The sequence below is a fragment of the Ammospiza nelsoni genome, chromosome 20 (assembly GCF_027579445.1).
Source record: "Ammospiza nelsoni isolate bAmmNel1 chromosome 20, bAmmNel1.pri, whole genome shotgun sequence".
In the NCBI taxonomy this organism is placed as follows: domain Eukaryota; kingdom Metazoa; phylum Chordata; class Aves; order Passeriformes; family Passerellidae; genus Ammospiza; species Ammospiza nelsoni.
This window is the reverse complement of record NC_080652.1, coordinates 10,369,637-10,384,741: the sequence shown is the minus strand read 5'-3', so window position 1 is coordinate 10,384,741 and position 15,105 is coordinate 10,369,637. Positions and strand designations below refer to the sequence as shown.

The 15,105-nt window shown below is 45.5% G+C and overlaps 1 protein-coding gene across 2 annotated transcripts in view; it reads left to right on the top strand.

The window, feature by feature from the left end:
• Positions 1–1,824: 1,824 nt before the first annotated feature.
• Positions 1,825–15,105, top strand: part of TTLL11 (tubulin tyrosine ligase like 11) — a 33,759-nt gene continuing 20,478 nt past the window's right edge. Inside the window, exons 1-5 of one of the 2 annotated variants that reach the window (XM_059486573.1) lie at positions 1,848–2,206; positions 7,417–7,513; positions 8,666–8,779; positions 8,868–9,001; positions 14,153–14,728. In XM_059486573.1, coding sequence (XP_059342556.1) covers positions 1,856–2,206; positions 7,417–7,513; positions 8,666–8,779; positions 8,868–9,001; positions 14,153–14,728 — 1,272 coding nt within the window. In that variant the 5' untranslated portion in view covers positions 1,848–1,855. Of the gene's footprint in view, positions 2,207–7,416; positions 7,514–8,665; positions 8,780–8,867; positions 9,002–14,152; positions 14,729–15,105 lie in introns of both variants that reach the window. The other variant, XM_059486574.1, reaches the window with a different exon arrangement.

Below are 15,105 nucleotides of genomic sequence, written 5' to 3'. Positions count from 1 at the left end.
TCACCTTTAAGGTTCCTTCCAGCCCAAACCTTTCTGTGATCTGGTGGTGGTGGTGAAACCAAGGATGTGCCTTCAGTGATGGACATGGAAAGGACACCACCCAGCCAGCTCATCCTGCCAACATTACCAGCCTCCCTGAGCTCCTGCTGGAACATGGAAATGCTCCCAAGTTTTTAATTAAACACTGCCACAACTATAAAAAAAGAATGTACATCTTTTAATAGCAACATGAGAGCACCCAAGAGCGAGCTACCTGACCTCAGCCTTCCTGGTCCCTTCACGTTGCAAGACACCACTCTCTTTAATTAATTAATTTGTTTATTCGTTGCCTGCAAGGGTAAATGATGGAAGACTGGTGAAGCACTGAAAAAATAAGCATCTTGACACGACCTTGTTTTTTTATCTCGCAGCTAACTGGCAGTGCCAACTTTTTCTGCATTTATTTAAATTTTGCTGTAGTTTAAATAATTTCTGCTGAGATCCTGTTTCAGTCCTGTTCCAGATCACGACTCTGGTGATCGCTCCTTGACACAGAACCCCGATTATTCCCGTTTTTCCCCCAATCCCGGCTCCGGGCCGGATTTCCCAGGGCGCAGCGCCACCGCCTGCCCGCAGCCCCGCGTTCATGAGCCCGGGTTGTGCTCCTGCAGCCGCCTCACGGGCACGTTCTGCATTTACCACCTCACGGACACGTTCTGCATTTACCGCCTCACGGGCACGTTCTGCATTTACCGCCTCGCGGACACGTTCTGCATTTACCGCCTCGCGGGCACGTTCTGCATTTCACCGCCTCACGGGCACGTTCTGCATTTACCGCCTCACGGACACGTTCTGCATTTACCGCCTCACAACCGTGCCGTGAGGGTTAATGTGCCATAGGGTCAGTTCTGGAGTGCTTTGGGTGGGAAGGGACGTTAAAGTTTATACAGTTCCAACCCCCTGCCCTAGGCAGGGAACCTTCCAGCTTGCTCAGGATGATCACGGAGCTGCTGTTAAGGTTATTAATTCCATTGCTGTGATCCAGAAATCGTTTTCCTATTTTCCTGCCGTGCCTGAGAGAGTTCAAACCCCGCAGATGGGCTCTCCCAGCACCGATGCAGCAGCACCTGAAGGGTCCATGGGAACACCTTTTGTGAGAGGCAGTGCTTTGTAACGGCGGCCCGAGCCCCGTCTCACACGAGAAGCTTTCGGGCGCACGGTAAGGAGCGGGCAGAGTGTCGGAGCCGCCCGGGCGGTTCGGTGGCGATGGGCACGGCGGGCACCGCGCCCGCACCGCAGCCCGGCCTGAGGCGGCGCTCGCCCGCTTCCAACATGGCGGCACCGCCCGCCCCGGAGGCCATTTCGGGCTGCGCGGGGCGGGGCCTGTGCCCGGTCCCAAAATGGCGGGGGCGGCGTCAGCGCCTCACGGCGGCGGGGCGGGGCCAGCGGGTCACCGGCCGCACCGCTGCCATGGCAACGGGCGGGGAGCGGGGGCGGGCTGGAACCAGCGGGGATGGAGCCGGCCGGGCTGGGGACGGGGGCAGAGGGGATACAACCGGCGGGGACGGAGACAGGGACGGGGACAGAGGGGATACAACCGGCGGGGATAGGGACAGAGACAATGGAGCCGGCCGGGCTGAGGACAGGGACAGAGGGAACAGAACTGACGGGGACAGAGGGGATACAACCGGCGGGGATGGGGACGGAGGGGATAGGACAGGCGGGCATGGGGGCAGAGGCAGCGGAGCCGGCCGGGCTGGAACCGGCCGGGCTGCGGACGGCGGGGACGGGGACAGAGGGGATAGAATCGGCGGGGAAGGGGACGGAGGGAATAGAGCTAGCCGGGCTGGAACTGGCCGGGTTGGGGATAGCGGAAATGGAGCCGGCCGGGCTGGAACCGGCGGAGATGGAGCCGGCCCGCGAGGCGGAGGAGCCCCCGGGGTCCCCGGCCCTGCCCGCTGAGGCCCCGCAGGGCGGCCCGCCCGCCGCGGCGCTCTCGGGGGAAGGGGCGCTGCCCGGCCGGGAACGGGAGCGGGAGCGGGGCCGGCGCGGGGCCGGAGCGCCGGGCTCGGCCGGGCGGGCGGCGCGGGGCAGGGCCCGGCGGGCCCCGGGCCGCCGCAGCGGGACCGAGAGCGCCCGGCGGCCCGGGGTCACGGTGGACAGCTCCAAGGCCAAGACCTCCCTGGAGGCGCTGAAAATCAGCCTGCGGCAGCTCCGCTGGAAGGAGGTGAGGGCTCACCCTGCGGGGCCGCGTCCCCATCCCTGCCCTGCTCCGGCCTAGCGCCGGTCCTGCCCACTCTGCCCTCCCTTGTCTCGGCTCTGCCCCCGGCAAAGCCTTCCTCCATTCTCCACCTCCTCCTCCTCCCGTGCCTCCCGAGGGCTGCTGCAGCCGGGGGTCTCCCGGCTGTGCCCCCCGACCCTCGGGCTATTTCTGCCCAGATGCCGGGTCCGGAGCTGATTTGGTTCATGATCACGACTGGCACGGCCAGTTATGCAAGCCAGAACAGGGGTAATCGGGTATTGCGTTCCGAGGTTAAACTGATCGGGGAAAGGGCAAGCAGGAGCCCCGCTCCCCGGGGAAGCGTTTGACGCGTTGTGGGGATTTGCATTTCTTCCCTCCCACCTCCCTCAGGGCTGGGGCAGCGCGGGAAGCTCCGGCCCGGCAGAGCCGCTGCCCTTGTGTCCGAGGCGTGTCGGACAGCACGGTGTATGAATGCTGATAACACACACATAACGGCTCCAGCCTGCTAATTTACTTTATGTGGAGCAGCTATAGCCGGTTTTTTTCTCCTGCTGCTCGAGTCATGTGTTTTCTCATTGCTTTGTGAGGATTTCTGTGCCAGTATGTGCTGAACTGGAATCAGGACAGTAGGGGAACTGGCACAGAACTGATGCTTTGCAACTCCTTATTTAAATCCTGGAGAGATTTCTTAGATGTATCTTACTATAGATGGTGAATTGTTCTCCAGCTGTAAAGATTTTCTTTACCTAACAGCTTTATAAACGGCTTTATAGAAGTTGAGGTGGCTTCTAGGAGCTTTGTGAGGAACTTGTGTAAGAAAAAGGGTACTTGTAGTCCATTTGTAAGAGGGAAGTTGGAGGGAAAAGGAGGAATAAAACCTGAGGATGAGCTGTTTCTCACGTGCAGAGCTAGGACAGAGCTGTGATCTCTGACCTGCAGCTACTCCACTTTACAAAGCTGCCTGTGGGATTCCCACTGACAAGATGATATTTTTGTCCACCTGATGCCTATTAAGCAAAATCTGTACAGACTTGGGGTAGACAGTATATTCTGTGCTGTTCTTAACCTCAGAGTTAAATACTGCAAATTTATTTTCTGGAGGACTGAGTGGCAGTAAATGTTTTCCATGTTTGTTCCTAATGTCCTGCATACCTAATCCCACAAGGATATGTATGCTCTGTGTCAGGAGTGGTGCTTTCTCCTTCTCTGACTTCATAAAATTCTATTTCAGTATTTTTGTTATTTAAATCCAGTGGCAGGATTTCAAAACTGCTTTGCACCAGCGCCCCAGTTCTCAACTCCTGCTTGTACAGCAAAATAGTAACAACATACCAGAGCCCTGAAATTCAAACCTGCTACATTTACCTCTGGTAGCCCTCAGTGCACCTGTGGGGTGTCTGTCAGCAGCCTTGCTCCATGTTTTATGCAGTGACATGCAGAGCAGGGGCACTTCATACTTAATTTCTTTGTTTTTAGGGTTGAGTTTTATGTTCTGAGGGCGGGGAGCCATTCCAGCGAGGGTTTCTGGATCACGAATATCAGTTAGCCTTGCAGATTGTGCTGGGAATGAGCCACACTTAGTGGTAATTTTGTCTTTATAGTTTCCTGAGACTTCACTGTTTTGCATTTGTCTTGCACTTGATAGCCTTTCCTACTAATTGACTTGTTTCACAAGCTCCTGTTCCTCTCATGAATCTCTGTGCTGCATTAATCAGCTTTTTCCTTCCTGCTTTGCATCTCCCAGCAGCAATTGCTGCTGCCTTTACTTCATCTCTCTTTGTTCCCTGTCTCCCTCCATATCCTCTCTCCTCCATCTCTTCCTTGGGTCAATATTTTTCATTTAGTTTGTTGCTTCCTCCTCTGGCCACTTTGTCTCTTAATAAAGAAGAGGCCTAATATGGAATTTTGTGCTGCTTGACTGCACCGTCTGGGTGGCTGATAACTCATTCCCAGTAAACAACCCACTGTCATGTATTGCTGTGTATCTTCAGTTTATAAATAGGTTAATAAGATCTGGGCAAGGTTTGAAGAGAAAAATTAACAAAATTGAGAGATAAATCCAAGGAAAACTCTTTATTCAAGCCACATGTGATTCTGGAAGGTCTCCCTTTCAGACATTTAGAGAAATAGCAGTAAAATCCTTTTTCAGACCTCAGTCAGGGATGGCCAGAGCCTTGGAGCTGGTTGCACTGTTACAGCAGGACCAGCAGAGGGAACACGGGTGTTGCTTCCAGGATCCATGAAAATAATGCAAAAAAAAAGTCCTGGAAGTAGTAATGAAATGCATGTATTTTAAATAGTGATGTGTCAGGGACTGCTGTTCTACTGTTATCCCTTGTATAATACTTTTGATCCTTTTTCCTCCCTGTTTTTACATTTTCCTGTTCTTGCTTTTGTTTCATTTCTGCTGTTTGCTGCTGGGTGTGTTGGCTGGAATATTTTATTGGGAGGAGACAATATAATGTGCTTTTTCAAGTAGGCACCTTTTGATCCATAACTTTTTCTGTATAATGTGCATTCTTACAGTGTCACATATCCATGTTTTATTATTTTATTATTCATTAGTGAACTGACATATGGTAAATGTCATTATAAGACACACAAAAAAGGGAAGAATAAACATTGGTGACATATTCTGTGGCACTGATATGTGGGGAAGAGGTGAAGGAGTGCAACACAGCAAGCTGACCATTGAGATTCTGTTCTCAGAAGCAAAAGACAGGAAAAAAAATCCAATTTTTTTTTTCCAGCTGAGGGAATTTTGAGTAAATGAAGCACTGAGGTTTGCTGGGCTGTGTGGGTGGACCTTCCAAGAAGCATTGCAGAGCTCCCCTGTGTGTGCCAGCTCCTGTGCCAGGCTGGACCATCTGATGCAGCGTGTCACATCCTTTAAATGAACATGATATGCCAAATGAAATAATGGGCACAAATTGAGCTTGCATCCCGAGTTTATTCATCTCTTAATAAATTATTTCTTCAGCAAGCTTTCAATTACCAGGAAAATGGAAGAAGCAGATGTCCCAGGCATCAAATATCCCAGCGCCGAGCGTTCCATTTGTCTCGCTGTTTGGAGAGTTTCAGGTTTTATGCTGGGAAAAGCTGAGGGGAAAACGAGTCATTTAACCTGTCATTAAACATGATGGAACAGACTGATGGGACCTGTGAGACAATTTAAATTATTGGCTTCTAATCCAAAGGTAGAAATGACCTGTCAGACAGATTTGACTGGGATGGATTATTAATCATGTCAAACCTGTGGAAACAGCTCTGTTCTCTTTATGGCTCCTTGTTTATTCTTTTCTGACAAATGTTGCCCAAATCTGACTAAAAAAGATTTAAAGGATTTTAAAAAAGGATGGCTCCAGCCACCTTTCTTTTTCAGCCTCTGTCCCACAGCAGGAGCTGGGAATGTGCTGCAAAGGCCTCTCCCCCATTATAAGATTAATTAATATCTGCCTGGCACTGCCAGAGGCACCAAATAATCGAACTTGGCTCCTCTCCAAACACCACTCTTATGTAAAGTGTGGTGCAGAGGTTACAGAATCCAGCCCAGCTCATTCAGGAGGTGAGTTTGATCCCATTGTTGGATAAATCCAGATAATCTTGATTTCTCAGGAGCAGGGCCCTTGCTGTGCTGTCCCAAATTTCCAGCAAGGGGGTGCAGTGCTTCCATCTTCCTGTCCAGAGCTGCTCACTCCTCATCTCTTGTGAAATGATTTCTGTGCAGTGTTTGTAGAGCTTTGATATCCTCTGCAGATGAAAGGTGTTATATAAATGCAAATTTTGTTCCTTTCATTTCAATTTCTTTTAATAAATAAATAAATAAATTGTTCAGGTGTTAGTGGGAAGGGCACTCTGAGACTGAATGCTGCATCTGTATTCTGGATATACCTGTGGAGAGAGGTTAAGGCCACTGATTGTCTTTCAGAGCCCAACAGAATTAATTTTCACTTGTACAAAAACAGATCTTGCAGGCTGAATAATAATGAAATAAGTGCAGAATCCACTGGTTCTTGTTAAATTGGGTTTCTCATCCCTGCAAGTAAGGAAACAGAAAGGATGCATTGCTCAATTAGCATTTTAAATTAATTTTTCAAGGCTATTTACTGAGGAAACTGAAATTTTAATTAAAGTAGCAAATAAAGTAATGCACTCAAAAGGTTTATGCAATTCTTTTTTCTGTCATGCTCAAAGAAAAATGAGCCACTGCGCAGAGAAATATTTTAAAATAAGAAAAATTACATATCAAGTAAAGAACAAGAAGTTTCTGCAAAATAATGTGGTTCTTTCAATAAGTAAATGGCACTGGGTGCTGAGGGTGGTAGATATTTAATGCAAATGTGTCCTAAAATCTGCTAAATATAGCAGATTTATTTGAAAAATATGCAGCCTAGTAATAGAAGCTATTCCTGTGACTGTATTCCATATGGTAGTTAAATGGCATCTTCTTGGAGCTGCAGATAAAATGGGGATTTTTGGATTGATAAATGGGGCTGTGTCAAAGAGAATGAGCATGAAAAAGAAGAGCACCTTCTTTACACAAAACTAATTGGGATTTTATAAACCACTTTACTACTATTAGAAACTTGCTCTCAGTAATTGGCAGTGCTGCTTCTGAGCTCTTCAGACTGCTTAAAAAAGGTGATCTTTTTGATAATAGAAAACAAACTGCAGTTTGCCAATTTATGGTGAGATCTTACGTGAATGGGAAGAGAACCTGGAATATTTAATATTGTTGAAATAATCGCCTTAGTTCTTGATAGTGGGAATATATATGCTCAACAAATGATTAATTGAATTGCAAGCTTTTATTTTAATTACAGGCTATTAGTACCAGAAAGGAATTAATGCTGCAGAAATTAATACTTATATCTGGATATATATGAATGGATAATGCACTTAAATATCCTGTTTTGCGTGTCCACTTTGGTTGATCGGAAGCTCAGGGGTTCTCACTACAGCCATGCCTCAGTCATTTGGGTTTGGTTTTTAAAAACCTCTCTTGGTTTGTTCACTTTAAAGTCTTTGAGCTGATCCAAATATTCTCAGTTTTGCAACCAACATACAAGAGCTTGTTTTCTTTTGACAGTCAGAAGACAGTTCGTGAGTGGTTTATGCTTAAATGAGAGTTTAAAGCAGACAGGAATGAGGAGAAATTCCCAGATTGCTCAAAACTCGTCTCTGCTCTCCTGCAGTTTCCGTTTGGCCGCCGCCTCCCGTGTGACATCTACTGGCACGGGGTGTCATTCCACGACAGCAACATCTTCTCAGGGCAGGTCAACAAGTTCCCAGGTACTCCACTTCTCTTTCTACTTAAACAAATGCTTTAAACACAGCGTTATGGGACCTAGTTCTGTGTTTTACTAGTTTTTCATGTGAACTATCTGCCTAATCAGCTGATAGTATATTTGGCATATTACTGGGTTTGGTGAAGGGGTGAGAATATCACAGTGGGTGTCTTAAACAATTTCTGAACTGAAATTTGCTTTGGAGAGAAAGTGGTTTTGTTGAGAAGAATGCTTCATACACGTGAAGTTAGGAAAAAGCAGAGTGTTAGGCTATAATTTAAGTGAAGTATGCAATTACTGACTGTTATCAGGCACTGATAACAGGGCTGTATCTTTGGATTTGGTTTTGATTCAAAGTGGAAAGAATCTGTTTTGTTTCATACTCTGGCTTATCTCAGGGAGAAACTCGAAGCAGAATTCCTTAAATGGATTTTTTAATATTGAAGAGTTCATGTCAGTCCTCATCTTATGATGACTCTTCTATTTTTTTAAGCTCCTTTTTTTCTCATTTAATCCCTGTTGAGATCTCTCTAAATAAGAGCTAAGAGCTTAGGTATTGACTTATCTAAGCCCTTTACTTCAAATTTATGGCTGCTGTTAGTGTGCTGTGAGCATAAGAACCTCAGCTATTGAACTCCAGGCTTTATTTGCCCTGACTTTCTCCTGCCTGAGGGAAGTTCCCACTCAGGTGTAGGATGGTGTTGTTTTCTGATGGTTTAAATCAGTGTTAGATGAATGTTACCTGTCTGTGTTTTGGCTTCTACCTGGTGAACAAGTGGCTGCACAGGAATCAAACCAGAGCCCTTCTGAACTAGACCTGATTTTCCAGGAGTGTTGTGCTAATTTCATGCAGGATTTTACCAGAAACTTTTCCATAAAAATAGCTTTTTAGCCGTGTTCCCAATGGACATAAGACTTCAGCAAATGTTGGTTTGGCTGTTCACAAAATAACCTGTTTGTGATGCAGATACTTAAATAACTACAAAGTAAACCAAAGTGGTTGATTACATTTAAGTTACATTTGTACCTATTCCTGGAATGATAGATTAGAAAAATAATTTTGGATTATGGCAAAGGCACTAGTAAGTATTTGACTAAAGCTGTCTTTTATTCTGAGCTGTATTTTTGAGAATTAATTTTTTCTAATATTATACAGAAACACATGCAATAGTAACTATGGCAAGGCAATGGCACAATTATTGTATCAGATTTAAATCTCAAAAGATGTTCAGCTTTATTGACAGCAGTGACCAGAGTGCCTTCCCAGCAGGTGAGTAATGAATGACACTCTGCAATGATTCATTTACTGTTGGGAGGAGGCTGCAATGAGGGGTTTTGTAACTTTGCTCCTTTTCCAGGCATGACGGAGACGGTTCGGAAGATCACCCTGAGCCGGGCCATGAGAACCATGCGGGACCTGTTTCCCCTGGAGTACAACTTCTACCCTCGCTCCTGGATCCTGCCAGAGGAGCTGCCTCTCTTTGTGGCTGAGGTACACAGCTGACTCAGAATAGTGTCACTGGTGGATATTGTATCCATGTCATTCTTTGGTCTTCTATACCCACCAGAGTATTTAAAATCACACCTGGGCACGTGGATGGCATCTTTTCCAGTCATGGTCTGGATGTCTGGATGTTTGCTTTGTTTGTTGTGTTCTGGAATAAACTTCAAATCTCTTGCTCTGCTGTGCCAGGAGAGGTATCTGAAAATTGAACCTTGAAGCATCAGCCCTTTCCCTGTATTTTCTGCTGGCCTAAGGAGGTTCCAGTACAGTGTGGGTTGTGTGGTGCTTCACCAGGTTCATTGTCACTGAAATAATTTTAATTCACTTGGCCTGTTGTACCCAAACCCTTCTGAAGAGCGTTTTACTTTGTTTATTGTTAAATACACTCACACCATCTCTTGTCAAACTGCTCTTTTGTTTAAATATTCAGAATGTAATAAAATGCCATTATTTTTCAGCTTTTTTTTTTTTTTTTTTTTGAAAATGATTCATGCTGTGTGTTGCTGTTTGGTTCCGTTTTTACAAATATTTTTAAATATTCTATGTGTTTGTTTAACCCTGTCTGACTTGCCCAGGGTATTCTTGCATCCTAGAGTGTGCTGTCCTTGGAAATATGAAAGAAGAGAGGTCTGGGCTTTAAAAGACTCTTGTATTGGGTGCAACTCTTTAGCTAATTACCATATCCATAATCTGGTCGAATTCATTAACATATTTTAATAGCTACTCTTCAGGTGGGCTGGGTCACTGCCGTGGCACTGCTGTAAGACCAGGCTGTAAAAGGAGTGTAAACAACCCAAGCAGTTTAGCAAGGGCAGGGAGATGTGTGGGAGGCAGAGTGGGGAGGGTGCAGTGGGGCTGGGATGAGGCAGAGGATGAGGAGGGTGTAGGGGTGCTGGGATGAGGCAGAGGATGAGGAGGGTGTAGGGGTGCTGGGATGAGCCTTTTGGGACCTCAGGCAGTGTGGCCTGAGCTGGGCTGCAGGTGACACTGTGCTGCAGGTGACACTGTGCTGCAGGTGACACTGTGCTCCAGGTGTCACTGGGCTCAGAGTGACACTGAGGTGCAGGTGCAGGTGACACTGTGCTCCAGGTGGCACTGTGCTCCTGGTGGCACCGAGCTGCCGGTGACACTGGGCTGCAGGTGGCACTGGGCTGCAGGTGGCACTCAGCTGCCGGTGACACTGTGCTCAGCTGGCACCAGGTGGCACTGCGAGTTAATGCTGCTCTGCTCCCTCTCTGCACACGCTGCCGCCTGTGTTCCAAGCGGAACAGATGTCCACTAACACACTCCTAGGAGTTTCCTTTGCATATGTTCTTCCATCTGTGTTGGAGAAAAGCATAGTTCTTGTTATCAAACATTATATTTTATGTTGTAAGAGTTTATGTTCTACTTAACACAAGTTTGGAGTGTAACCCCTCCAGAACAAGAAAAAATACAACCCAAAACATTCCAAACCCCTTGTGAACCATAAAAGGTTCAGAGGACTTTTCACTTGCAGTTTGGTGAGTTCTCTGCAGGAGTTCTGCAGTCTTTTCTGTTGTTTATTTGTTCATATGTGGTTTTGTTTGCTTTGCAACCCTAATGCTGCCAAAACCGTCAGCTCCCTGAGCCTGCATTTCAGCTTGTTCACAGCAGACAAGTGGGGAGAGCTTTGGTGGTGCCTGCATGTCAGACATGTCCCTGAGGAGCTGGAACACTCTGGAATATGTTAATTGTCAAAAGTCAGATTGGGTCAGTGCAGGTGTAGGTCAGACATGAGAAGATGGTTTGGTGCTGTTTGTAGTGCAGGATTTTGTTGCAAAGGGCTGGATGAGAAATGAACACCTCTGAGATTTTGCCTGTAACAGAAATGATTATTGAAAGAAGAAACTCCATGAGAATTTAAATCTTGTTGCCTCTCCTGATGCACTACAGCATTTCAAAACAATTTATTTTCAAATATCCTTATTGTGCCTCACTTCTGTAGTCATGATAGTGAGCTTCTTCATACAAATCTATTAATAATGAAATCAAATGCTGTCAGCTCTTCCCTATACCTAGATTCAGGTAGAAAACACTACAGGTATTCTAATATTAATCTTCTGTGCTTTGAAAGCCAGTAATTGAGAAAACTGCACTGGAGTTGTGGTGGATGGGTTTCATACTGGAAATACCAACAAAAAGGAGTTCCCTTTGTGTCATTTGTATTGAAATGAGATGGTGATAGGTCTTTTCATCAAGGGCTTAAAATTTCATTTTACTAAATAAATATCTATTTATCTATTCTCAATATTCACCAATTTCTTATTTTCTAAAATGTTTTGTACTAACGTGTCACTGTAACAAAAGATGAATTACAGATAAACAAATCTCTCAGGTGCTGCAGTCATTGCTCCTTCCCCAGCAGGGAAGAATCTGTTGGAATGGGTGTGCAAAGGACTTACTATTAACATGAAATCCCAATTTCTGAAGAGTAATTAGCTTGGGATTCAAACCAGGACTGTGATTGTTCTCATACTTCCTTCTTTGTGTTGTCTGTGAGGATGATGAATAGGCCAGTGTGATTAATTTTTAATAAGAATCTAATTTGGATGGTCTAATTTCCAGCACAGCATATTTTTGGTGGTTTAATCAGGTTTTCAGCTTTTGGATACCTCTTAGGCATAGGCATGAATATTCCAGTCTTTGTGCTGTCAGATCTTATAGCCCATTATATGCATTTTTCCAGAATACTATATTCATTCAGCCTGTGTTTCCTTGTGAAAGCCAAACCTGCAGATTTTCACCAACCCTTCTCTTGCTGTTAACTGTAAATGGTTAACATGTTTTTTAAAGATAATTTCCTTCTGTCAAGCAAAGGACACAGAAATATCTCATTTCATATAAACTCATTTTCCTACATGACTGAATTTTCTAAGTCTGGACAAGCCCCCTCACAATGAGAATTTGAAAGAATATAGTTGAGGGGATTGCAGAGAATTTGAAGACGACTGTTGGGAATTTCCTTGAAGATCAAGAAACCATCTGTTTTCTTCAAGACAGTAAATCTGCTGAAAAACAGACTGAGACTGACTCTGGATTACTACTCCCCCTTTCCCTACCAGCCTATCTTTATCTGCCATGTGTAGGTTTTGATGGACTAGAAAGCTTGAATAATATCCAGGCCTTTTAGTCCATTTAAAAAATGGAATAGAATATGATGGAGAAAATTATTTACTTCTTATTTTAAGAGAGCTCTCAGAGACCAGTGATTGTTAGAATGCAATATTTTGAAAGGCAGGTTCTTTTTCATCTTCAGCAATAGTCCCTGGGAAGCATCATCTCCTTTGGAAAGCATCATCTCCTTTGGAAAGCATCATCTCCTTTGGAAAGCATCATCTCCTTTGGAAGGTGCTGCTGGAGCAGAGCAGACGCAGCCTGAGGGGTGAGCAGCAGATGTGGGACTGGCGGCAGATTCTTCCTCCTGGTGCCACAGAGGTTCTTCACTATTTTCTGCCCTAGGAGGGCACAGTTGGCACTTTGTGTGTTCAGCAGGAGTCCCAGGGGCTGTGTTTGCTCACAGAGGGTTCACATTAACCAGGTGTCTCTCCGTGGTGCTGACTTTCACAACAGTGAACCAGAGAACTCCTCTGCTCTGCAGGGTAATGTCACATCAGGGGGAGATTATTCTATAGTGCTAAAAAGACTAGGACATAAATCCTGCTTTCCTTCTTTGCTCATCTAGGCCTGCTGATCTGCTTGGACCTATTTATCCACATGCCATTTATGTAAGCCTGACCTCCACTGAGGCATTTATCCCTCAGAGTGACCTATTTTGCAGAAGGATCTTTCACTGAGTCAGTGTGACACCTGTCCCTGAGAAAAATCCTAGTCTGGATAATGGATCTTGAATTCCTGCTGCAGCTGGTAGGAAGGCTTTTAGCAGTGTGACTCTGAGTGAAATAAATAACTGGGTGGGGTGGAGCCAGGAGTCCTTGAGGCCTTGGGAATGTCACTGCTGACAGAGCTGGGCCCCTCCTGGGGGTCAGCACTGATGGTACAGCAGAGGTTGCTGCTCTCACAGTGATCTGACCATGCTCAGCCTTTCCTGTGGGCTGATTTTTTCCTCTTTCATTCTCCAGGGTGGATGGTGACAACTGATTTGTTCTTTCTTTGTTAGCCTTTGTCCTCAGGCTTCTAAAATCTCCAGTTGTTGGTGAGCCACAGGGTAGGACCAGATCTCTGACTGGGCTCAGCATGTGCCTGGCTGCAGGGAGAGGGAGAGCAGCTGCAGGTGGGGCCCTAAAACGTGGGAGTGCAAGGAAGGAGTGGTCAGTGCTGGGACATCCCTCTGGTTTGGGAGGAAGAGGTTTTTGAGTGATTTATTGTCCTGAATCCCATGAGTAGCTGATAAACCTGCTAGCCTGCATCCTGCATTTCTTCAGCTGCTTTCTTTTGTTAGGGCTTCCCTTTCTTTCTCAATTTCATTTCTGATTGAGGCATCCCCATGTGTGCAGTTCTGACTTTTGCTGTACAAGTAATAAATAAACTAGAATTTATTTAGGTAGTGGGAAATACACATGTAACATGAAAGCTCTGATGTTCAGCAGATGTGTCAATGACATGGTTGTACCTGTGCATGGTTCAGCATCCCCCAGTTTTATTAACTATGAGTATCTGATGGTGGAAAAAGGTATTGTTAGTGACAAATTTTTACTTCAGTTTTCCTTCAGGTAGTATTTACATTCATACCTGAATACTAAGGCACCTTTCCTGAAGTTAATGATTGTCTTTGTCAGTAGTTGTTCAAAATGCAGCATGAAAGTTTAACTTTGTAGTTTCATATACATTAGTGACTACTAAGATGGATCTCATGAGATATACCCCATTTCCTTCTGTAAATTGGAACAGAACATTAAAAAGAAGTTCCTGAAATGATTTATACAGTGACTTGTTAAATAAAATGACCTTTTATCTGTACTAGTAATTCCCTATTTGTGCTTTTTTGTTTCTCCTTGTGCTCGTCAGCACTGTTCATCTTCTGCCTTTTCTGCATGCTGTTTACTACTCTGGTGATGTATCCATGCTATTTTGATTTATTTTTGTTGCCTGGCTTTCACAGGACCAGCCCTTCTTGCCTTGCCCACTTAGTGCCTCTGACTGCAGTGCTTTTCCTCCTAGGTTCGTACGATGAAAGACAGCAATCCATCCTGGAAGCCCACTTTCATTGTAAAGCCTGATGGAGGCTGCCAGGGGGATGGAATCTACCTCATCAAGGACCCAAGTGACATCAGGCTGACAGGGAGCATCCAGAGCAGGCCAGCTGTGGTGCAGGAGTACATCTGCAAACCACTGCTCGTGGACAAACTGAAGTTTGATATTCGCCTCTACGTCCTGCTGAAGTCCTTAGAACCCTTAGAGATTTATATAGCCAAAGATGGACTTTCTAGGTTTTGTACAGAGCCCTATCAAGAACCCACTCTCAAAAATTTGCACCAGGTTTTTATGCACTTAACCAACTACTCACTAAATATCCATAGTGGGAATTTCATCCATTCTGCCAGTGCAAACACTGGCAGCAAGAGGACTTTTTCAAGCATTCTTTGCAGACTGTCTTCCAGAGGAGCTGATGTCAAAAAGCTCTGGTCAGATATAATTTCATTGGTGATTAAAACAATTATTGCACTGACACCAGAACTGAAAGTTTACTATCAGTCTGACATACCAGCAGGAAAGCCTGGGCCAACTTGCTTCCAGGTAAGTTGGAATTTCTGCCAGGAATGCAGTTACTTCTGTGCAAAGATTAATTTTCTGGGTGGTTAATGCCTTTTCTGAAGGGTTTCTGTAGTTATGGTGCTGCTCACTGGTGGGAGCTCAGAGCTCCTCACCCAAGTCCAACCTCAATCTCCTGGCCTGTGTTACTGCCAGCCCTAAGCAGATACAGAGGATTTTCAATGGCTGTAGTTTGTTAGTGACAGTTGTCACTCCATCTTCTACATGTTAGAAGTGAAGCTTTGCAGGTTCCTAACACAGTTTTGATCCTGGCAATTTCCAGACCCCCTCATCACGGGTGTCAAGGTTCCATGTTGGCAGATGCAGCATTCAGGGAGGGGGTGCTGTGAAAGGAGCCATTG